Source organism: Condylura cristata, unplaced genomic scaffold (genome assembly GCF_000260355.1).
Source record: "Condylura cristata isolate star-nosed mole 26May11 unplaced genomic scaffold, ConCri1.0 scaffold00006, whole genome shotgun sequence".
Lineage (NCBI taxonomy): Eukaryota > Metazoa > Chordata > Mammalia > Eulipotyphla > Talpidae > Condylura > Condylura cristata.
Genome location: NW_004567107.1, coordinates 43,187,317 through 43,212,193, shown reverse-complemented (window position 1 = coordinate 43,212,193; position 24,877 = coordinate 43,187,317). Strand labels below are relative to the sequence as shown.

Here is a 24,877-nt window from a genome sequence, read left to right as displayed (position 1 = left end):
CATTAGCTCAACAAGTTATTCCCATATCTATAAACATACATTATTGTAGACATAGTATATGGTGATGGGCTACTTTATAGTCAAGGAGATTTTATATCATGTTGTCATTCTCAGAATGTCCTCTGACTGACAAATGAATAGTAGATTTCAATAATCTTCTCTTTCTATTGTCCTAACGCTTGATCAGTTATCTGGTCAGAGGTATATGATTATGGAGACTTATGGAGGGTCTCGGACTGACTTTAGTACAGTGTTACCCTGACATGACATTTTAATTATATATTCTAAGTCTTTGTGTATATTCATCCTGAAAAGCAGTTAACAGAATAATGGAAGTAGAACAATTCTGCCCTTGTTTAAAACAAACAGAAGTACACACATAGACAATTCTCCAGATATTGTTAGTAATTAACCATGGAAAATGGATAAATAATGGGTTAATTTGTTTCTTTCAGTTTGTATTTCCCATATGCTTTGTCTAATGGCATGGATTATGAAATAGGTTTATAAAACTTAAAAGGAAAAATAGAATTTCTTCCATAAAAAATTACATTCATTACAAATTATTACTTCAATTTTTAACTTATGGTTAAGATATTAAAATACAGAAGCTATTGAAAGATTTTGGTGGCTTACCATTCAGCAAATGACAGTAGGCTATGAATGTAAAGGCACTAAATATTCTCATCTTTCTGGAATGACCTAATTATAAAAATACAAGCAGAAAACCAATTTACACAATAACCAAATACTCAAGACTTGGCAATTCTAACTGAAATAGTCTTCTAATAACCAGTCAATGTGAAAATGCAGCAGAGAATTTAGAAATGTAATACCTTCACTTTTTAGCCCAGAGGCATAAAAAATATGTCTTTGGGATATTTAAAAGTCAAATTTTAAAAAAGTATTGTATCATGAAGATTTTGTAAATATAATAACAAGCTCTGGAAAAGACATGTAATATATACTAAGAAGAGAAGAAAATATTGTACCAAACTCTTCTCAATTATGTCATGTTTTTTTTTTTCTACAATATAACATATTTAGAGATTTGAACCTTCTCTATGCAATGCTTCACAGCAAGGAGAATCTGACTTCCAACCTTATCCCATTCAGTGTATTTTCCTTCTAGTACTTGAATTCTTTCATTGTACTCTCTATTCAATCCTTCCACATTGCTATCACAACCATGCCAGTTCTCCCCAAGATGCAATCCTTTAAAAATCTCCTTTCTGCCCTTCACTTATATTCCAAATTGTAGTCCCATTTCTTCAATAACTTGATTCTACTAGAAGAAGCAAGGGGAGTAAGGAAAAATTATTGGATTCAACCAATTCATACTAAGGTGTAAATAAATTGTAGCCACTCTTTTGGGGGTATCTGCCTACATTCTATTCTTCATTTTATTTTATTAATTTTAAATATTATTTATTTATATTTTACAAATTGTTCATTTTTGTACAATGTTTGCTTACTTTATTCAGATGTATTCCCCATAGAATTCTCAAAACCAATTCACCTGTGCACCATCACCAGAGTCCCTTGTGCCTCTCCTATTCTTGTTTTGATCCCTCTCCCGCCCCTGTAGAGTGTCTCTGATATAGCTGTCTGCTAATTTTGCTCTGTTTTGGTTATTACTGTTGTTATTATTACCCTGATCCCTTATTTAGTTCCCCTACAATCCTCCGATAAGTGAATCCATCTGATATTTTTTTTTCCTTCTGTGTCATTTCACTGAGTACAATGCCTTCTGGCTCCATCCATCTTGCTGTGAATGCCATGAATTTATCTTTTTTGATTGACAAATAGTATGCTATTGTATATAAATAACACACTTTCTTAATCTAATCATCTATTATTGGGCATTTGGCTTGTTTCCAAATCTTGTATAAATAGCGTTGCAATAAAATTCTGCAGGTAACCTTCAGAATTAATGTTTTTGCATTCTTTGGTCTGACCCCAAGGAGTGGAATTGCTGTGTCATATGGTAGCTCCATTTTTAGTAGTCTGAGGAATCTTTACACAGCTTTCCATAGTGGTTAGACTGTTCTTCATTTTATTATCCTGTTTGATATTCTACCAGGCCTTTCATTTAGCATATATAAATTTAACTTCCTCTATGTTGAGTATGGTTTTAGACACTAGAAATACGCAGTGAACAGTAAAGAAAAACTATTTTCTGCAGCTTTTATCCAAATAGGAGATTAAAATGATTTGTACTGTATTCAGTCAATCTGTATATTGAACAAATTTTCTTTCTTAAGTTATATATTTACATACTGAAAAGAAAGTAAGGTACCCCTTTAGGGTCTCTTGAACTTTTGTATATATACAAAGAACTCATACTTGATCAATTAGCCAATGCTACACATATATAATGCAGAAGATTAAGGCTCCTAAATAAATAGCTCTTAAAATTACTAAAACATTGCATATAATTCAATAGGCATTTAAACAAAACATTCTAACTTATAATTCAGAGAAAAAGAAATGCAAACAACATCTAAACATAGAAAAGGATGCTTAGTGATCAATTAACAGTATAAATTTAAGACACAAAATACCATTTTCACATTAATAAGTGATCAAAAGATTTATTGTAGTTATAAATCCAATTATAGAGATTCTTCTAGTGTTTTTTTAGGATATAAAAAATATTTTTTTTCTCATTCACTAATGGTAGGAATGTGAAGTTATATAACCTTTTTTTTTTTTTGAGGGAAAATTTATTAAAAATTTAAATGTATGGCCCTCCCTGGTGGCGCAGCGGGTTAAAGCGCAGCACTAAGAATCGAAAGCCGCTTCTGCATGAGTTCGATCCCTGCCTGCCCCGGAGGTGACCACATGGCGTGGCAGACCTCTCCTGACCCGCCCGCTTCTCTCCTCAGCAGTGTACTTCGTTGATCTGCCTGTTCTGTCCCCCACCCTGTCTCTGGTGAATCCTCTCACTGCCCCTGCAACTCTGGCCTGTACCCCAGTTCTGTATGAATAAATAAATAAATCTTTAAAAAAAAATCTATTCCAGAGAAATTCATAAAAAAAAAAATTTAAATGTATTTGTCTTATGACCGAAGTCTACTTCATCTCTTAGAACTACATCCTACAAAAACAGAAAAACAGAAATATATACATATAACAGTATGTGAAAGGGATGGCACTGCTAATAATAGCCCCCAAATGGAAATACCTAAATAGCTTCAGTGGTAAAATAAATTTTGATATATTCATACTATGTAAGACCATTAAGGGTAGAATTATATATATGATCATGCATTGATTTTACAAAGATGAAGACTGTAAGTTCCAGAATAGCATATGTGTCTATCATCCACACTCGTTAAAAAAAAAAAAAGAGGGAAAAAAAAGATGTGTATGTTTATGTGCTTATACATTGGAAATAACCAGAAAAATCCATACAAAGATACTGATTTTGATTATCTCTGTGAAATTAGAATTAGGATAGGCAGTTTTTAAACTGTTCTAGTTTTTTATAGTAAGAAAGAAAAGAAAAAAAAAAGGAAAGATGAGGTGGTAGTTGGTTTCTTCTTGGTTTTCTGTATCTAGATTTGTAAGTAAATGGATATGTTTTAATTTTATGACCAGAAGAAAATTTAAAAACCCAAAATTTAATGAGCCATTTCACCTAGACAAGCTGCAGGATACTTGACAGGCAGAGCAGCATACCAAAAAGAACCCCAGAACTACAAACATCCGAGCTCTGGTAAAATAATGTCATTTGTTTATTTTAATGTTTTTCTTCACTGTTGAAGTAATACAGCCATATTGCTATATAAGGGGAAAAAAAGGGGGGGGGGGTAGGAATGAACCTCCCACTACTTTATCATTTTAACTCAAGTAATGCCTGGAAACATTTTCATTGTCAAAATGAGATGGGGGAGATTGCTACTATCTAGTGCTAAAGGCCAGGCACTTTGCTAAACATCCTACAATGCACAAGATAGCTCCACAGGAAAGATTTAGCTGGTCCAAAATGTTCATATCCCTATAATGGTTTCATGTTCTATGGCTTTCTTTTAAGGTCAAACTCTTACGTGCTGACTTGCAAGTTCTGCCTACCCTCTTCCACTGAAAAAAGACTAATTTTTGCTTCAGAGTATCATTTAAAAAAAAAACAAAAAAACTACAGGCAGCCATCATTGAGAGTGACACCTTTCTGGAAGGCAATTATCAGTTTGTATCACTAAATCTTTAATATGTGCAAACTCTGATGAAGTAATTACAGTACTTAGTACTTAGTATAGGTACTTATGAGTTTATCTGAAGCAATGATGTTCAGTGAATGGCTAAGATTGAAGCACTGTAAATAAACTTTATGCCCAACATGGGGAATTAATTTGTTTAGTTATCCAACACAAGGGAATTAAATCATTTAAAAATACATTTTAGAAGACTAGTTCATAGAAAATCATCCACAGTATATATATTTTTTGATGTAAAAAACAAGGTGAAAAAATGGTACTTGGTAGTATTCCCTGTGTTAAAAGACAAATCCTAACTGAACTGTGACACAGGCCCAGGGCAATGAATCTAAGGGACATCTTAACATTCTTCTCAGTATTCCTTCAGCGTCTCAGAATACATGGAGCAAAGAACTTGATTAGGTGTTTTGGATTTTACACTGTGTTCACAGCACAGTGCTAGTGAGTGGCTGAGGGTGGGCTAGGACCTCCAGCCTAAGAGTTTCCTTCTGCACTACTTTAGGATCATCTTCATAAATATTCAGAAGTATGTATTTTCAAGACTGAGAGGAAGCAAAAAACGGTAAAGGGCCAAATGTATTGCACGTTCTTAATTGCTTTGACAGACAACTAGCTCCCAAATTATCTTGCATTCCCTTTCCTTCTCCTCTCTCCATCCTCAAAAAGCGGTAGAGAATCCTTAATTAAAGTAAGTGCGGCGGGAAGGAGACGGAGAAGGTCGTAGAGCCCGAAGACAGTGACCCCGGGGGAGAGGGGGTTGGGTCGAAGACTCCCTACCTGCAAGGCGAGAAGACTCGCGTCGGGTTAGAGTTCTTAGGTTGCAGCGCAGGGCACTGAAAGGATTACTCTCGGCGCTTTCCAAGCCTATCAGTCTCGGCCCCGCCTGCGTCCCCACATTGGGACTGTGCTTTCCCAATACTTGCAATTTGGGGAATCAGGGATTTCTTAATTCCTGAAATAATCACATGTAAATGAAACCAAAAGTAAAACTTACCCACCGTTTTCGTTTTCCAGTAAATCAGCTTTTCAAAGGAAAAATTTAAGGATTAAAACAAATCGACCAGTGCTTTAAAACAAAGGTTTAAAGCAAAGTAATGTTGAAATCATCACGTAGATTTTCAAATGCTGGGTTTACCTTCATAATCCAGGTACCTTAAATCCTGCCATCAGGTTTTCCTGCTTTCTGATAAAAGCCTTTACAAGAGGATGGAATAGCTTGACGTAACTTGATAGAAGCTCATCATATACAGAAAGTAAAATGACAGCCACATGGCTTTGGTTTCTGTTCTAGACCTACGTATAATAGGAGAAATTACGTGAATTTTTTTTAACTTCCTCATAGTTGCTCGACTTAATGAAACTTCACTTGCTTTGTCATTCAAAGGAAATTCCCTTGGCCTGTTACACCTTTTAAGGTTTTTCTGGATACCTGCTATCTTGCCTTTTTTTTTTTTTAAGATTTATTTATTTATGCATACATAATGGTACAGGCCAGATGTGGGGGTGGGAGGGTGAGAGAATTCACCAGAGGCAGAGTGGGGAGCAGAACAGGCAGATGTTTTGAGGTGTGCAGTGGACAGGTCAGAAGTCAACCAACCCATGTGGGTCACCTCCCTGGCTGAGAATGGAACTCATTCTGCAGTGGCTGTGGATAGTTTCGTGGTGCTGTTCTTTAACCCTTTGTGTCACCAGGGAGGGCCCTACCCTGCCATCTTTTAAATTCCAGTTGAAATAACTTATTGTAGGTGAGGGTTAAGAAAATCCTTTGGGAAAACTATTAGAAATAATGAAGCAACAGCGCCTTCCCTGGTGACACAATGGGTTAAAGCACAGCACTATGAAGCTATTTGCAGCTACTACAGCATGAGTTCCATCCCTGGCCAAGTAAGTGACCCACATGGTGTGGAGGACCTCTCCTGGCTCCGCCCCACCTGTTGCTCCCCTCAAGAGTGTGTTTCAGTCCATCTACCTGTTCTGCTCCTTGCTCTGTCTCTGGTGAATCTTCTCCCCCTCACACACCTCTGGCCTGTACCCCAGTTCTGTATGCATAAATAAATAAATATTTTTTAAAAGTTAGGAACATAGCTAAGTTGCAGTCTACACAATCAATATACAAAAGCAGTTGCAGTTCTCTACCCACACAATCACCATCACACAGAGAAAAAATAATCTCCTGTATAATTGCACCAAATAAATATCTAGGAATAAATTTAAGCAAGGAATACCTGTATACCAAAAACTAGGATACTACTGAAAGAAATTGAAGAAAATACAAAAAATAGGAAAGCTATCCAATATCCAGTGTCGTTTGCAACAACATGGGTGGCCCTAGAGGGTATTATTAGTGAAATGAGACAGATGGGAAAAAGACAATCACCTGATGACATCACTCATATGTTGTAGAAAAAACAACAAAACAACTGAATAAAGCTAAACAAAATAAACAGACTGCAAGAACAAACCAGAGGTTACCAGAAAGAAAGGGGAAAGTAGGGTAGTTAAATTGGGTAAAAGAGATCAATTGTATAGTGATGGATGGGACTTGGGTGATGAGCCAATGTAGTCTATACAGCTGTTGATATGTAGTCTATACACCTGAAACTTTATAATGTCCTAAACCATGTTACTTCAATTAAAAAAAAAAAACAAAAAAAAAAACAAAACTTGCTCTCAGGGAGAAAAACAGGAAGGTCCTCATAACAACAAACTAGTGCAAGCTAAAACCATATGCTTCCAAGGACTGTGACATAATTTATTTAAGCATTTCCTATTTTCTAGGTACTCCTTCCCTGTTTCTCTCTTTCCTGCATAATGATGAATATTGAGATGTCCCTTGGCCTGGTTATGACATTTGCTTTCCAAATAAAAATTTTCACTCTCAGAATATGCAAGTTTTTTCTAACTTTGAACACTACAGATCATACTGCCTTAAAAATCTGGTGGAGAGTGTGAAATTCTCTTTAGCCTCAATTAAATTGTAACAGACTTTGGAGGTTCAGTCAGGTGTCCCCCTTTTCAGATCTCTTTTCTGAGGATATGTAGTGGTATAGAGCAACCTTTTCCCAACTTTGGTGACCATAACCTATAGTTAACATTGATTTTACATGGTAATTCAGTATACACATAAGTATGTGTATATTGGTAAGTATACACAAGTTTCATGAAAGAATATTAGAATTACTGTGTATTATTCACTCAAATTTTTTAAAATAATATGTTTATTTTTACATCATTTTGTGCATTTTTCCATCTCAGGATTATACCCTATGGGCTTCCCATCACCAAATCACCCATATAACATCACCATAGTCCAAAGCATTTCCCTCCCCCCACTGTTTTTGATCCCATTCCCCCCTCCACCCCATAAAATGTCTCTGGTATATAACTGTTCATTATTACTATTTTCTCGCCTGGTCCGTTATACTCCTGCTATAAATGAAACCATCGGTATTTTTCCTTTCCTGTCTGGCTTATTTACTAAGCATGATGTTTTCCAGCTCCACCCATGTTGCTGCAAAAGGCATATGTTTATTTTTTTTGCTTCCTGTCACTCAAATTATTTTATGTAGTGTTTTACTTTACTAAAAATGATGGTAAAGACCCAGAACACAGATTTTATGATCTGTTAGTGTGGTCATGACTATTGAGTAGGAAAAAATATATACCTCTAGAGCTATCTACCACTAACTAGCTGTGTTATCTTAGGCAAATAATTTACTGAGTAGCCAGAATTAAGTAAGAGCATCTAAGATGGTCTCTAGGACTTATGAGTGATTTTTAAAATTAGTGTTAAAGTATTTAATTTTCTGTTTTACTAATGCAATGTTAGGATCATTAGAAAAGGCAGATAAATGGAATTTTTCTTTCTCTGAAGTGGTTGATGGGAATGGACTTGCTAACCAATAATTTACATATTAGTAATCTGAGTATTTGTGATTTTGCTCACCTCACCCACCTGTTTTCATCCTTTATTCATTCATTTTCCCATATAAGCATTTTTTTTAAGATTTATTTAATTATGCATACAAGAACAGGGATACAGGCCAGACGTGCAGCACGTAGGGTCAGTTTGAGAGGATTCACCACAGAAAGAGTGGCAAAGAGTGGCGTGCAGATCAAGCAGATGCACTGGAAAAAAAAAAAAAACTGCTGAGGGGAGCAGCAGGCAGGTCAGGAGAGGTCTCCTACAACATGTGGTTTACTTCCCTGGCCTGGGATTGAACTTGTGCTGCAGTAGCTGTGGATTACTTCATAGTGCTGCACTATAACCTACTGTGACACCAGGAGGGCCCCCTATAAAAGTTTCTGATAGCCTCTCCAAGTAGAAAAACAGATGTACTTCTTAGAAAAGAGACATTTTCTCGCTTCAAAAAATATTTTAAAATCGAAACAGCCAGCGCATATTAATCCTGTGCATACTGACTGATTCAAATGTACACTGAAGTTTTGAAAATTGATAGCATGATTTTAAAAGATTTATTTTATTTACTTATGCATATAAGAACTTGGATATAGGCCAGAGGTGTGAAGGATGGGGGTGAGAGGATTCACCAGACAGTGTGAGGAGCAGAATGGAGTGTATCTACTGAAATACACTGCTGAGAGGAGCAGCTGGTAAGGCAGAAGAATTCTGCTTTTCTTGTGGGTCAGTACCCTGGCCTGGGCAGGAACTTACAATCTTACTGTAGTGGCTGGTGATAGTTTGATAGCACTGAGACTTAACCCCTGTGCCACCAGGGTGACCTTGATAACATGATGTTTAAAGAAAAGGTTGAATGAAGTAATCTTTGCAAGGGTAGTTTTAACTCCCTCTCCTCCAACTAATTTGGATATTTGGTATCAAGTCCCTCCCATGCTCTCTATCTGCTAATTACACTTCCACTTTTGCCCCCCAAATAAGAGATAATCCTTGTTTGTTCTGATCTCAGAAGCAAGATAGATTATAGGGTCTTACAGCTGGACCTGAAGTGATGCTACAATTTCCTGGTGATGGAGCAATTTTCCATAAACGTCCTTATTTGGCAAAACTAGGATATAATAAGAAATATAAAAATTGACAAACCTCTTTGCTTCTACTGAATATTTAAACATGAATTGTATTATTATATATGAAGACAAAATCCAGATTTGTCCCCACATTTTTTTTTTGATTCTACAGGATTTAAACCTTGCTCTATGTTATGCCCATTTTTTTCTGTGCCTATCTGCCAACTCCTGCCTTTCATTACCTCCACCTTTACCATATACTCCTACCTCCATAGATTTATGCAAAACAGACTTCATGGAACAGGAAACTTTCTTCTGATTATGCAATATACCTATTCAAATTATAGGAGTAATTAATGTGTGTGGATAGCCAAGGGGTAGCACTTGACATCCACTCTCAGATGCTTCTTTCATACTGTTTGTCTTCTTTCCTGTCTTGACTGGAAAAGAGCTCTCCAGGTGAAGAGCTCTGGATTGGAAAGGACTCCTATGCTGTGAGTATTTTAAAATAAAAATGAGACCTTCAACAATTTCCTGTTACAAGACTTTCACTTTTGATATCCAGGGGAAGTTTTTCTAAGAGATGATATTTGAGAAATTATGAACACAACTATGAAAAGATCTGCAAGAAAAGCATTTCTGGTAGATGGATCAAAGATGTAAAGCCATTAGGAAGGAATAGATGTGACTGTGTCTGAACCGTAGAGTGAAGTGAGGGTTGCTGGATTACATCATACATGAAAGGCCTTCAAGAACAAAAGAAGATTAGATTCTAATTGCAGTGGAAAGTCACTGCATGGTTTGAAGCAGGGGAGTTACCTGATGAGTGTCCTAAAAATACCAATAGTGTGATGGAGCGTAGAGGGGCCAGCACAGAGGCTTGGAAACATTTAGATGCTATTACTGTAGAGCACATTCAAAATACCATTTGGAAGTAGAAGTAGCAATACTTGATAAATATTAGTTGTAAGGGAAAAAAAGGAAATCAAAGATGATATATATGTTTTAATATGCTGCTCTTGCACAGGATATTATAGTCAGAACTTCAGGTTTGCACAATATTATGTCAATTCTCTAAATGAAGGTAAATAAAAATGAAACAAAATTTCCTCCATTAAATTAACAACTGGAAACTGAGTTTAACTAGTCAGGAGACTCCTAATTTCTGAAAAAGATATTACAATCCTTTCTAGAAACAGAAAGCTGGTGGCAGAGTCTGGGGAGTGGTCTAAGGTCTTGGTCTTGCTCCTGGGACTTGCTATTAATCAGGCTCCAAAATGACTGGCCAATCACTTTGTATAAGAAATTCATAGGGAGTATGACATTAGGAAGGGAGAAAAAGGCTCTGAGTTATGGTTAGAAAGGGAAAAATTTCATCAGCTAAGACACCAACATCAAGTGGGGTATGTGTATGAACTCTGCCTGGAGATGAACTTTTTACTTTTAAGAAAGAATATGGCATAATGGAGAGTATCGGTTTTCTTTATGCCTATGCATGACTAGGTTAGGTAGAGATTTTTTAACTAAAGGATAGAGTTACAGGCATTTTATAATCCCAAGTGAAGATCCCTGACCAGAAATTCTTGCTGATTTTGAGCTAATTAGAGCTGACAAAGCAAAAAGGAGGAGGGAGCCTCCCTGGTGGCACAGGGGTTAAGTCCCAGCACTACTATCAGCAGCCACTATGGCACTAATGATACCCAGCCAGAGTGCTAACCCACATAGCCAAGTGAACTCCTGTCTAGACCACCCACTGTTCCCCTCAGCAATGTATTTCAGTAAATCCACCTGTTCTGTTCCCCACTCTGTCTCTGTCTCTGGTGAATCCATTCACACCCTCTCCCTCTCAACCCTCCACCTCTGGCCTGTATCCAACTTCATATGTATAAATAAATAAATCTTTGAAGAAAAAAAAAAAGAGGACGACTATGGTGACATTTTAAGAATAGAATAGGAACATTCTGACTTTAAACTTTGCAAAATTGGGAAGGCAGTAGCAACATAGGTATCCTTTTACTCCTTAGAGTTTAACTCTCTCAAGGAAGGCCCAGGGAGTAAAGATAATCAGTTTCCCTAAATCCAGTGAGGCTGTGTCTGGCCAACTGGGGCCATGAGGGTGCCCAGACTGTTGCTGTCTGCTGATGGCATCCAAGAAGAGGCAGATGTCACAATCACAAGGACTTCGCCTGCATCCTGTTTGTGCAAGTTGGGGGTCATCTAGGCCTTGACTTCTTTATCTGTACATTCCACTCCAGCTGTTCTGAGCTAAGTCTCTTCCTCCTTCTGCTACCCTTTGATATAAAATTTTCTCCCTACATTGCCCTGGGTGCAATCCCTCCAGCTCTGAAACCCCACCCAGCAACTAGCCCCAATAAATCTCTCTTCTCTAAGATTGTTAGTGTGGGTTCTTTTGGCAACACCTTACAGGCTAGCCTAGGTCTGGGTTGGAAAAAGTAGTTTCAATTTGCTTCTGGTGTAGAGGGGTGGTTTCAAGCAAATAATTGGATATTCATCAGTCTGTATTTCACAGACCCAAACAGCTAAAGAATTATTGGCCCAAATTATAAATGAGTTTTAGACCCTCATTTGCTTGTTTTTGGTAAGGGTTGTAATTAATGACTGCTATAACCACAATCAATTTAATCCATTTACTTCATTCTTATTCATGTATTCTTAAAGGGTAAGAGGACAATGCCTTCCAAGAACAAATACTCAATTTGACATGGTGTAAGGAAAATGAGTTAAGATCAGGGGCCAATACCTTTAAATTCCGTTTTCCACCATTCAGATATCTAGCAAACACAACATATGGGCCTGTCACTTGCAACAATGCATTAGTTATATGGTAATGAACTCTTAACAGTGTAAAGGGGGCTAGGCACAGGAGTTGCTATTCTGCTTTTTTCAGAGTTGGAGCCTCTTTAGCTCTGGCTGCCTGCCTGTGCCTGTGGTCCCCTGTTTCAGCATTGAAAGGACTGCAAAATGCACTGAAAGCTCCAAATTCTCTTTTCATCTGGGAGAATTGACAATGAACCTACCTGACCTGGGATGGTTACACAACAAATGGTTATTCCCAGGTTCACTCAGAAGAAATTTATTGGATGTTGTCAGATAAAACTGTGCAATACTTCCAGGGATGGTTACTATAGAAGGAGGAGAAAAGGAATAAAAAAATGAGATCTGGGTATGACTGTTTTTTCTTCCTGGATGACCAAACAGATGTTGCATCCTTATGAAAGCTATTAAGGAGAGGGAATATATAATAAAGTATATCTTTCATTCATCAGAATTTATGGACTTTTCAATTAAAAAAATTTGACTAGGAAAACAGATTGAATTGCTCACGGGTGCAGCAGGATTAGTCATAAGTTGAAAATAGGGTCATATGAGTCTCATGGGCTATAGAGGAGGAAGTTAATAGGGGATGAACCAATGGTATAGAGATTTCATGGTTGAGAAACAGGAGAAATATAAGCAGCTAGTGTGAGTGGAAAATTTGGAAAGTAAAAAATCTAGAGAAGATTTGAGGCATTACCTGTTTAATATATGATGCAGAGCATCTGCATGGACTCCTTAATAAAATTTAGGTATTATTCTTCAGTACTTCAGCAGTCAGTTTATGTTACCTGAGAATGCTATTCTATGCTTGGACTGTACCATGTGAAGCTTATTTTATTCAGGTTACACTCTAAAATATGATCATGGACTGCTCAAGAAAACTTTCCTTGATTGGCTGCCCCCTTAAATTATTATCTCTACTCAGTTTTAATGGCAAAGTTCAACAAATGATATTGCTTTTTTTCCAACAAAATGTAATGAATATAATAAAGATTAAAAACAGCAGTCATATTAAAACATTTTAATATATAAGACACTGGCTTAATGATTTACATATATTAATTCATTTAAGCTTTATAGCAATACTACAAGGAAGGTACTATTATGTCTTAAATTAGAGAATGTGCATTATCTCTTAAATTAGGCACAGCACTTACATAACACATTTAAGTTTACACAGTTCAGAAGTGCCAAAGCCAAGATTTGCTGACCTGGCAATGTCCAGGAAATTTCTTCAACACTCTAACTCCAGTGTCTATGCTCCTAATTACTATTCAAATTATTATACTTATTCACTGGTGGAATCATGCACTTGCTCAACTTCAGAAGGTTAGACATATAGTTATCACTTGACCTATCAATTGCACTCCTATGTATATTCTTTGTTGAATTAAAAATATGTCCAAAAGTTTGTATATAAATATTCATAGCAACATTATTCATAATATCAAAATGGTGGGACAATCTAAATGCCCATCAATTTTGAATGGAAACAAAATGTGATATATCCATACACTAAAATACCTTTCAGCTATAAAGCTGTTGAGATAGCAGGTGAGGTAGGGATTGCCAGTGGATAGAAAAGAGGAAGAATGGCTTGTGGGTTCTTAATGGTACATTGTTTCTTTTAGAGGCTATGAAAATGTTATGGAATTAGATACTTGTGATGGTTGCACAACCCTCTGAAGGTATAAAAAGTCATGAAGTTGTACATTTTAAAATGGTGAGTTTCCATACAATGGATGAGGGACTGATCACAATGATATACACAGAGCTCACACAAATAAACAAAAAGAAAGCAAACAATCCAGTCAAGAAGAATTAAAAGACACTTCTCCAAAGAGGAATTGCAAATGGCCAATAGACATACAAAAAATGTTCAACATTCCTTGTAATCAGGGAAATGTAAATCAAAACCACCATGAGATACCACTTCACACCAATGGAAGTGGCATATATGAAAAAAACTAATAACAACAAAAGTTGACGAGGATGCCATGAAAAAGGAACTCTCCTATAGTGCTGGTGGGAACATAAGCTGGTACAAACACTACGCAAAGATGTATGGAGATTCCTCCTACTATTAAAAATAGAGCTACCATATGATCCAGCAATTGATCTACCCAAAGAACAACGACAACAAAAAATTAATTCAAAAACATTAATTCTCCTCTATGTTTATTATAGCACTAGTTAGGGTAGGAAAAACCTGGAAACAACCCAAATGCCCAAAATTAGATGATTTTATCAAGAAGAAGTATATATATGTATATATATATACATATATATATCTTATACACACACACACACACACACACATATGGAATACTACTCAGCAATCAAAAAGATAAACTCGTGCAATTTGCACCAGCATGGGTGGAGCTAGACGGGATCATGAGAAATAAGTCAGAAGGAAAAAAGAAAAATATCGACAGGTTTCACTTATAGGAGGAATATAAAAGAACCAAGTAAGACATAGGGGAGGGGCCCCTGGTGGCACAAGGGGTTAAAGTGCAGCACTGAAACAAGCCACAGCCACCTCAGTGCAAGTTCAATCCCCAGCCCCAGAGGTGACCCACAAAACACGGCAGGCCTCTCCTGACCCACCCGCTGTTCCCCTCAGTAGTGTACTTCCCTGATCTGCCTGTTCTGCTCCCTGCTGTCTCTGATGAATCCTCTCACCCCCCTTGCACCTCTGGCCTGTATACACCCCAGTTCTGTATGAATAAATAAAAAAAAAATTTAAAGATATAGGGGGGAAATTGTTTTGTTATTACAAAACAAAACAAAAACAGACAATTATAAATCAGAGATATCTTATAGGGGAGGGGACAGAGAGGGAGGAACAGGAAGGAGGGAGGAATGTGGGGGACTATGATCACCAGCAGGCAAAGTGGGGGAGGAGGGAAGTAAACATTGTTTTAAAATGAACAATAGTGCAAAGAGATATATAAATTAATAAAAATAAAATGATAAATTTATCGTATATAAATTATATCTTCATTTTGAAAATTCTAGGAAGAAAGAGAACAGAATCTGGTAAATCTGCAGCTGTCATTATACTCTACTGCCGCATAGTGTTACTGTTGAGAAATGACCCAAATCCAAACAAGACTGAACAAAGATGCTCTGCTAGTTCAGATTGTGCCCAGGCTATTGTTCCCCATGACTGAAATGTAAGGTTAAAACTCAGACTGTGTTCTTCAAAACATGGCTAGCACCATTCCAGAGCAGCTTAATACTGAAGATCTTCTAATCTCAGTCCCACATTATGTATTCACTACTTGCCATCCTTTACAGATTTTCTTGACTAAATCTGGCTCCTAGATTGATGTAGAAATATACAGTATTTGTGAAAACATCTCTGTTAAAAGAAAATACCACCAAGAAAATCCTGGACTTTAAAAAAATATTTTTCAAAAAAGGTCAAAAGATATAATCTTTTTACCCCACATTCTGTAAAATGTGTTTAATATTTTTGCCAATGTTTCCCTTAATTCCAGTGAAGTTCATGCTATTCTCTCCCAAGCCATCTAATAGCTAAGAACAGAGAGCCAACAGCTCCTCAAGTATTCTTTTAATGAGGCTGAGATTATTCATTATAGCAACTGCTGTTGGGAATAGGGAGTAGCAGGGGAGAAAAATGGTTTTGTCCAAAAAAAAAGTAATTAGTAACTGTTCAAGCCTTCTCATTACTGTCTTAACCTTTTTGTTATTTTATACTGGTAATTTAACAGATTTGGCTGTATCTGTGTTGAACTTAAAAGGAAAAAGGGCAACTTTCAACATTAAACCTATTATCTACGTTAAAAGTCCTCCAACATGTTTATTACCACGGACTATATTTTTAAGTGACAATTTCACGCGAGATGTGTTCTTTTCTAACGTAAACCCAAGTGTGGTAGCTGATACAATTCTGGAGAATAACTGGCCCATTAAACTATTTCAATAGAGTCTTAGTTTAGCAAGCATGTTCCCTTTTATACTTGGGTAAATGACAAACTTCACTGCAGCCTCCAAGCGAAGTTTCCATTCTGCTTCCTCATTCTCTCCACAAAATCTGACCACTAAGTGTCTCAGAGTCTGAATTTGCCTCTTTGATCTGAGCTGTCCAAGCTGCCAGGCCTAGACCTTGACAGGGTTCTGTCCGGCCTACGAGCCCTTTAAGAAAGCAAGGGCAGTACTGATTAATTGAGGGTGGGACTCCACAGTCTTGATCAGCCAATCATGAGGCTCTATGGAGCGAGGCTTGGTCTTTGTGCTGGTCTAAGAAATTCCGGGACCTGGAGGCACTCGCGGCGACCACTGGGTTTCCGCCCACAGCCGCGTGAGTACGCGCCGGCTGCTTGGGCTGAGTTGGTGGCGGAAAGGTAGGGAAGTGTGCTCGCAAGGCCGAGACTTACGACACTGAGTTTTGGGATCCGGGCTTGCCCGGCGATGCTGGGTTCGGGCTGCTTCTGGGATCTGGCCTTCTGGTCTCAATTTGCCCTTTATATTGACCGGTGTAGCCAAATCAGGTTCCAAAAAGCCGGTTGCAAGGACCCATGGCTTATCCAGAATGACTATAATCGAGTTAGGGAAAGTAGGAAGAACGTTATCAACGGAAACCAACACACCACTGCAGGAAATACCCGTTACAGCAATTGGATCTAGAGAGCGAAGGTGGAGTTGAATTGGGGAAAACCTTCCGGAAGCTGTAGGTTCAGGGGTGGAATTTGCGGGAAAGTGGACTAGGTTGATTGGAAAGGAAAGACTTTTTGAAAATGATAGTAATTATGCAACCAGTCAAAATGTAGTTAATGTGTCATTTGGTCAGGAAATGAGTAAGTGAGAAAATTTGGTTCACCGAGGTGATGGATTATAGAATTAATTCATTTTTTATTTGAATATGTAAAATCAGATCCAGGTTGCCTGGAAACTTCACTTCAGAAATAGCACGTCTCTTTGTTGTGGAAGCAAGGCTAGAGCGCGAAAGAGAGCGCCTCCTAATGTCCAGTAGTAATCAAAAGAAAAATGAAGCCCAAGGGACCTAAGTGAGCATTCTCAACCCACTGAAATACACTGGTATGGAAATTGTAACTACCAAGACAGTTTCATCAGTAAGGAAGTGATGGGAATTTTTAAGTCTTACCTTAAAACATTGAGTAGATTCAAAGTTAACCCTATTGCAAAATGATTTTGGCTATTTTCTTACAAATATTTTGTGAGTGGAAGTAAAGAAAACTGAGCAGTCTGTGGACAACCTAACGAAACTCCCAGCCGGGGACATGGGTTTGTCAGTGTAAGAAAGGAGAGGAAGTCTGAAAATTGTCAACTCTGATGAAGTTGATACGACATGATACACTCATTTTCCCGTGTGGTCTCCCACTGGGACCATGAGGAAACTCTTCTCCCTGCGTGGTTTCTCCTTTTAAGCCTTGGGAGCACCCCATGACATATCCAAACTAAAATCTCGACCCCATGGAACAAGGCACAGGAAGGCAAGCCTAAATCTTAACTTTCCAGATCATTTCTTTTCCCTTGGTGACTAGCAAGAAGTCTCTCTCTCCACTCATATATGGAACATGCTAAAGACACAGCTCTGTGACACAGGGATGTGTATATGTAGAGGAATAGGTTTAGAATGGCCTGAGCTTTGGTTTTCTTGTATCATTTATACCCTCTGCAAACATTATGGTCTGCTGTTGGAGGCAATTGACATGGGCTGCCAAAGTTTGGATTAAGGAGACAACCTCTGCTAGATATGCCCATCCTCAGTGGGTGGTCTCTAACTCTGGTCACAGGATGGAATGTGGCAGTGGCAGAGAGGGAGGGAAACCTCATGCCCTTCCAACCCTGTGCAGTGCTGAAAGACCAAACTGACGCCATGACAGGCTTCAGAATGCTTCTGAACCAGCCAGGCCTAAGTCTCGGTTATCAACAAGGTGCCAAGGCTGAGTTTAACTGTAAATGTCCTAATCTTGCTCATCCCATAGCAACAGCCAATCAGCAAGTAGGCAAGTAACCAGTACATATCAGAAAGCACTAGATGTCCTAAGGTATGCGGGCCGAGTAGCAAAGGTAACATCTTATATGCATAGACCAACCAGGTTAAAACAAGATAACTTTGTTCAATGTCAACTATCAATGTACTGCTGAGCTAAAACTCCCCTCTGCTGAGCTGAAACTCCCCTCTTCTGTAATAAAAACCCCACCTTCCCTGAGCTCTCAACTTCGGCCACTGCATGTTGGGAGCCCAGGCTCAAGCTTGCAATAAAGACCCTCATGTGCTTTGCATCGGAATCAGCAACTTGGTGGTCTTTAGGAAATTCAAAATCTCAGCATAACAGGGCAATACCTCTGCTCCCCTGTAAATGGCTTGGTCTCTTGAGCCCAGCACTGAAGATGATTCTAGCTCAGAGGTCCCTATCACTTGACAATTTTTGGCCATAATACATGGAATCACTGACGTCTAGCTTGCAGTTCCCACTAATCTGGGGCACCATTCTGCCTGATATGAAATGCTCTCCCTTTCTCCCCCTTTAGCTCCCTAGTTAGCCAGAACTTAGGATTTTTAAAAATAAATAAATAAATAATATAATAGTTTATTTTTACATCATTTTGTACATTTTCCCATCTCAGTTGTAATCCCCATGGGTTTCCTATCACCAAATCACCCGTGTGCCATCACCATAGTCCAGTGCATTTTCCTTCCCCCGCTGTTTTTTGATCCCATTCCCCACTCCACTCCCATAAAATGTCTCTGGTATATAACTGTTCATTACTATTAGAACCTAGGATTTCTTAGTGAGGAAAACAGAACCTCTGTTGGGCTTCCTACAGATTACTGTGACTAATGGATAGGAAGAATTAGGAGTGGCCATACTGACCTGAAATTCACAGCCCTGCTCAACAGTGTAACAGAGCATCAGCAACCTTGTTGAGGAGGGTAGAACAGGTGTAAATTCCCTGAGTTTTGCAGTCTTCTGAAAGTAAAACCAGCAACCAACTGAAGGTCTTTTTGTGCCTACCCAGTTAGTTTAAGAACAAAAATTTGAGCTGTTGTCTACTTAGTATTGACAGCCAATTTAAGAACTTAAGTGACATAGATAGTATTACATATTCATTTGTAAATTATTTCCCGGTACATTTGAATATCCTCATTCCTCATCCCCCTCTCCCCATCCTCCTTTTTGAGCATTTCAGTAGCAGTTTGATGATGAAGACAAAGGTAAAACTAGAGAAGCACGACTAAGGGCTGGCTACCAGCAGTAGATGAATGGAAATAGGGGGTGTGTAGGAGGGGCAGGGATTATAGGAAGAATACTGATATACTGACCTTAAGATGCCTATAACTTCCTACAACACAAATGCAAGGAAGCACAGAGAAGTCTGTCCTCAGGGTACACAATGCATCTTCTGAATTACCCCTCCTCAAAACAAAGGATCTGCCATTCAGCTGTACAGAGGAATGTGCTTGCTTTTGCAGCACAGACATAAAACTATACAGAAGGAAAGAGGATGAATGGCATCAACCTTGCTGCTCACAAAAAAATGAGAGGGTTTATTTGTCTTTGATATTCAGTACTTTAAGATTTACAGTGGGAAGAAAAGTCAGGAAATATGGAGTCATTATTTACTTAAAAGAGCTGAAGATTTTGGAAATCATCTAGTTCATTCAGCTGTTCTCAGGTGAGTAAATGACAGGCCAGACTGATTATGCTGCCACAATCATATGCAAGTTAAGGGCCAGGACTAGAATCCACAATTTATTCCCAGATTAGAAATTTTTCTTTTTCTTACTTTGTCATTAGCTCATGGTAGCCTGGAGCAGAGCATATGAAGATGTATGTAGAATACATTGTTATAATCCTTGCATTTTTACACTTAGGTCAAGATGGGGTTTATATTTTCAAAATCTATGAACGAGAACATGAAAGCCCAACAGGAGTTCATGCTTATGAATGCTCAACTTCAGGTACATTTTCAAATTCTTAAGCATTTATGTTGTTACAGTGGTTAAGGTTTCTGTGATGTGTGTATATGTGTTTGATCTCCAAACGCACTATCCTCAAAGCCAAGATGAACTGCTTTGCTATTATCTGGCGAATGGGTTTATTTAAATCTCTGAACTAGGTGTTTGTGTAAAACTTTACATAGTGCAATGAATAACTTTATTGTATATGATAGAGAGGATAATGGCCCTTCCTTCCCCAAAGATATTTGCATTCTAATTCTTTTTCAATGTTTACCTTACATAGTGAAAGTGATTTTGCCAGGTGATGAAGGAGATGGGTGAGGTGCTGGATGAGCCCAGTCAACTGGATGGGCCATTATCATCACTCTGGTCTTTATTAGGGAAGAAGGGAAGCAAGAGACTTAGAGAAAGAGATTACAATACTGTGCTACTGGCTTTGAAGATGGAATAAAGGGTCATGGACCAAGGAATTCAGGTGACTTATAGAAGCTGGAAAAAGCAAGGAAATGGATTATCTCTTAGAACTGAGGTAATGCAGTCCATCTAGCCCATTTTGAACTTCTGAAGACCTCCAGAATTTTGAGCCATTAATTTGATATGGCAGTATTAGAAAGTTACTGCAGAGAAAACGCTCAAGACAGGATCAAAGCAATCAAAGTAGAAGATTGCTAATTGCCTAAGGCAGATTGTCAAAAATCTTTTGAAAAATGCTGTATGTTGAAATTGCATGTTCAAAGTTTGACCTATTATTTCCCTAAGATCTGAAGCACAGGTCTCAGCCTCAGTAGTTCATTCTGGCCCTGGGAGTGAAAACCCTTCTGTAAGACAACATAGTGAATGGCTGAAAGTGAGGACTAAAGTCAGACTGCTTGGATTGGAATCCCATCTCACACATGGACGAACAGCATGACTGTGCTTTAGTCTCCTAATTTATGAATTGGAAGTAAATGTTTCTCTTTTGGAGGGTCACTGCGAGAAGTAAAGAAGATGCAGCATAGAGAGTGTGTACAACACTCTGCCTCAGGCTTTAGAATAATGTCTTTCACCCTGGAAGTATTAGTCGTTGCTGCTGTTTAGTATTATTATAGTGACAAGAGTGTCTTGCAGGATAAGGAATTTTGGGGGGGGAGAGGGATTGTGGAAAAATTGAAAAAATCGACAAGTTAATTATTGTAACTGAACAAAATGTCCAAGGGGAGACCAAATATTAGACATATGAAGCAGCCAGGTATATCCATACTGTCCAAAAACTCTAGAAACTATAAGTAAGACATTTATATCAGTCCCTCTAAAGTCAGGATCTGTGAAGGGTCTAGTATTTTATCCTACTCCTACTCCTATTTCATGGATGCTAGCCAAATATAGGAGACATCTATGCCAGAGATAGAGGACTTTGTTATTCACAGCAAATTAAGTAGCATGAGCATGAAGTTGGTGTCAATTCCCCATTCCCTTCAAGTCTCACAGAGATGACAAAGATGGACGGACTCTGCGCTCTGACTTATGGCACCACTTGAGAAACACTGGGCTTGGGAATCTACTTGACCTTATTCTTCAAGGTTGTTTGCTGCAGACACAACACAGAGAAATTGTTCAAATAAATAACAGTCTGGGTCATGTATTCTTGGCTGACCCAGCCAGAATATGTAGGGACATTCAGGGCTCATCTCAAACTGCCCCTCCTAACTATCTGTCCCTCAGCCAGATTGACCAGAGCTTTGAGAATAGCCTTGGCTTCTGTCTACTGTCACCAGGGTCAAACAGCAGGAATGCTACCAGCAGCATCAGCTTTCAGCTTAGCTTAGTTCTTCAAAGGAAAGTTTCAAAAATAATCCCAATTGAAACACCATCCCTGCTGATATGTTTAGCCTGTAATGACATATCTTTTGGCACTTTTCCTTTTAACAACACATCAATGAAAAGTATAAATAGAAGAAATAAAAAAATATGAAGTTTAACAACTATAATCCTTTACCTAGTTTTTTTTTTTTTTTTTTTAAGATAACTTCCAACTCAGCAATTCATAATATTATTATTTTCCTCCTAGGGAGAGGACCAGAATAAGAGATGCAGCTACACCTTATACCAGAGACCAGGTTCTCAGCTCTGGCAGTACCAAATAATAAATTAGCCTGGATCTTACCCTGGGATTCACCCAGAAGTGACTATTTTTCGATGTTTAGATCCCACCCCAAACCAGTCATATTTCTTTCTGGCTGGCATGTTGTTTTAAGCTGTTTGGGGGATTATATGAATAGTCTGGGTTAGAAAGTTTTGCCCTTTCTTTCTTTTTCTATGATGTTACAAAATTGTAATTGGTAATTAGTAGTAATTTAATATAGTCTACATTGGAGATAGAACCAATATAAGATTTCAGTTTAAGTTAATCATGAAGTTAAATCACTCACTGGAATCTGAATAATTTTATAAAGGGCCTCAAATCATAAAGCTTTCCTTTTTTGTTTTTTTAAAGATTTATTTATTCACACAGAACTGGGGTAGAGGCCAGAGGTGCAAGGTTGATGAGAGGATTCTCTAGAGACAGAGTGAGGAACAGAACAGGCCAACCAATGAAGTACACTGCGAAGGGAGCAGTGGGCGGGTCAGGAGAGGTCAGCCTTGCCATGTGGGTCACCTCCAGGGTGGGGAATTGAACTCAATGCTACAGTGGCCCTAGCTTCTTAATGTTGTGCTTTAATCAGCTGTGCTACCAGGGAGGGCCCAGCTTTCGTTTTTTTTTATTAACAAGCTGTTCTGGGAGAGATTTGCACTATTAGTTATACTGATGTTTTCATATTGTCAGCAAACTTCAATTTCCCACTTTTTTTCTAGTTTCCTGTTACTGAGGATGACCGGTAACTGCCAATACTCAGTACACTATCACTAAGGTAAAAATTAGTACTTTCTTAAAAAGCCACTAGATGGCACACCTAAACTAGTTTTATATCACCTGAGTGGCCATGAAAGCATTTTGATGTTATAAAATAGGATGAATGATGTGAAAAAATAATAATAAATATATTTTTAAAATAAAATAAAATAGGTTGGAAATTGGAACCATAAAACAGAATAAATTAAAGAATTCCATAAGTCATTGCTATGCTGCAGTGCTTGGAGGCAAAGCTGTTTATTATGCTTGGATTAAAGATTAATGTATAGGCAACAAAATAAAGATTAAGAAAATATATTAGGGCCAGCTTTTTGATCTGTGTATCTATTGTTATGATGTTAAGACAAATAAATAATAGCTATAAACCAAAAAAATAAAGTCACGTAATATATATAAAATGTGCTTCATGTTAAGCAGAATTCAGAAATGCATAAGGCATGGGCTCTACATTCAAGGAACTTTTTATCTAAAATTCCTAAGGTGGGGACATAGGAGAGATATGCTGCACATAGGCAGATATTTGTGGCTATTTATGTGGTAGGTAACCATTGGCTCCCTAAAGATGTGCACACCCTAATAATTCCTGGAATCTTTGAATATGTTACCTGTGGGCAAAATGGACTTTGTAGATGTAAGAAAACAGACCTTCAGAAGTTATACCTAGTGATTCAAATAGGCCTAATCTAAAAACACAAATTCTTAAAAGTAAAATGGTAAAGATAGAAGGGTCAGAGAGATATGATACTGCTGGCTTTGAAATTGGAGGGAAGGGCCCACTAGCCAAGGAATTCAGGTGATCTTTAGAAGCTGGAAACAGATTCTCTCCTGGAGCTTCCAGAAAGGAATGCAGCTCTACAGACACCTTGATATTTAGCCTACTCAGACCTATATCAATCTTCTCATGTGTAGAATTATAATAATTTCTGTTTTGTTTAGCCTTTGATTTATAATAATTTGTACAATATTGCATCACCTAACGATGGTGGTATATTTTGAGATATATGTCATTAGGCAGTATGTGGTTATGTGAACATCATACAATGTAATTAAACAATACTAGCTAGTATAGCCTACTACACACCTAGTTGATATGGTATGATCTATTGAGACTACTGTGCTATAGGTGGTCTATCGCTGACCAAAACATAAAGCAATACATGATTGTTTAGTAACATGTGATCTGATTGGTTCTACAACATAAAATATAATGTCATTCAACAGGTGCTTTTTCAAATATATATAAACTACAATAACATGTGACTATTATAAGAACTTTTTGAGATTATTTAAATACTTATTACTCCCAACAACTGTTATTCTGTGCCCTCTCATCTGTTTGTGTGTGTGTGTGTTGTGTTTTTGGAGGTTAAAGCTACACCAGTATCTTAAATAAGAAGGATTTGATGTTTTGAGGAAGTAAGAATAGTATCTGTTCTGTAGAGTCTTGTGGCAACCAGAAATCCAAACTGTAGAGTAAGTGGTAAAGAGGAGAAAAGGTGTCAGTTCTGTCTCTCTAGATAGAAGGAGGAGCAAGTGGGAGTTGGCTCAGCAACAGGAAGTATTAGGGGGGTTAACCAGGAAGTGCTTAGGATAAAAGAGGCAGTATGGTGGATACACATTTAATAGTGGGGCTTACAAAGAAGGCTACTATGACCTAATGCTGGTGCTTGGATTCATAACCACCTTCAGCTTGTCCTCTGAAACTCATTCATGCCCAAGTCCCTATCTCCACTCCCTGCACTTAACCTCCCCATGTCTGTCACCTATAATCATTCTTCTAACATTCATTATTTTTGTGGTAAAGTACACATATTATTGATTTCTTTTTAAAATAAGTAGTTTTTTTCTTGTCTTTTAATTTTATTTTAAATTGAGATAATGCTAGTTTACATTATTGTTCGTATTTTAGGGATACAATATCCTCCCCTTTCTTTAGGTGTTATTCCTGTGGTACAACCACCACCAAAGCACCCACTATCTACCCCA

The 24,877-nt window shown here is 37.9% G+C and overlaps 2 protein-coding genes across 4 annotated transcripts in view; one reads left to right on the top strand and one right to left on the bottom strand.

Annotated features, from left to right (window-relative positions):
* The window catches only part of CD274 (CD274 molecule), a 42,719-nt gene extending 37,663 nt beyond the window's left edge, over positions 1-5,056 (bottom strand). Inside the window, exons 1-2 of the mRNA XM_012721251.1 lie at positions 4,998-5,056; positions 637-702 (exon numbers count right to left, since the gene is read on the bottom strand). Of these exons, the coding sequence (XP_012576705.1) occupies positions 637-688 (52 nt within the window). The 5' untranslated portion in view covers positions 689-702; positions 4,998-5,056. The remainder of the gene's footprint in view (positions 1-636; positions 703-4,997) is intronic.
* An 11,242-nt stretch (positions 5,057-16,298) lies between these two features.
* The window catches only part of PLGRKT (plasminogen receptor, C-terminal lysine transmembrane protein), a 47,629-nt gene continuing 39,050 nt past the window's right edge, over positions 16,299-24,877 (top strand). The window contains exons 1-2 of one of the 3 annotated variants that reach the window (XM_012721286.1): positions 16,299-16,371; positions 19,915-20,001. In XM_012721286.1, coding sequence (XP_012576740.1) covers positions 19,921-20,001 — 81 coding nt within the window. In that variant the 5' untranslated portion in view covers positions 16,299-16,371; positions 19,915-19,920. Of the gene's footprint in view, positions 16,415-19,914; positions 20,002-24,877 lie in introns of those variants that run through there. The other 2 variants (XM_004677644.2, XR_001145132.1) reach the window with 2 other exon arrangements.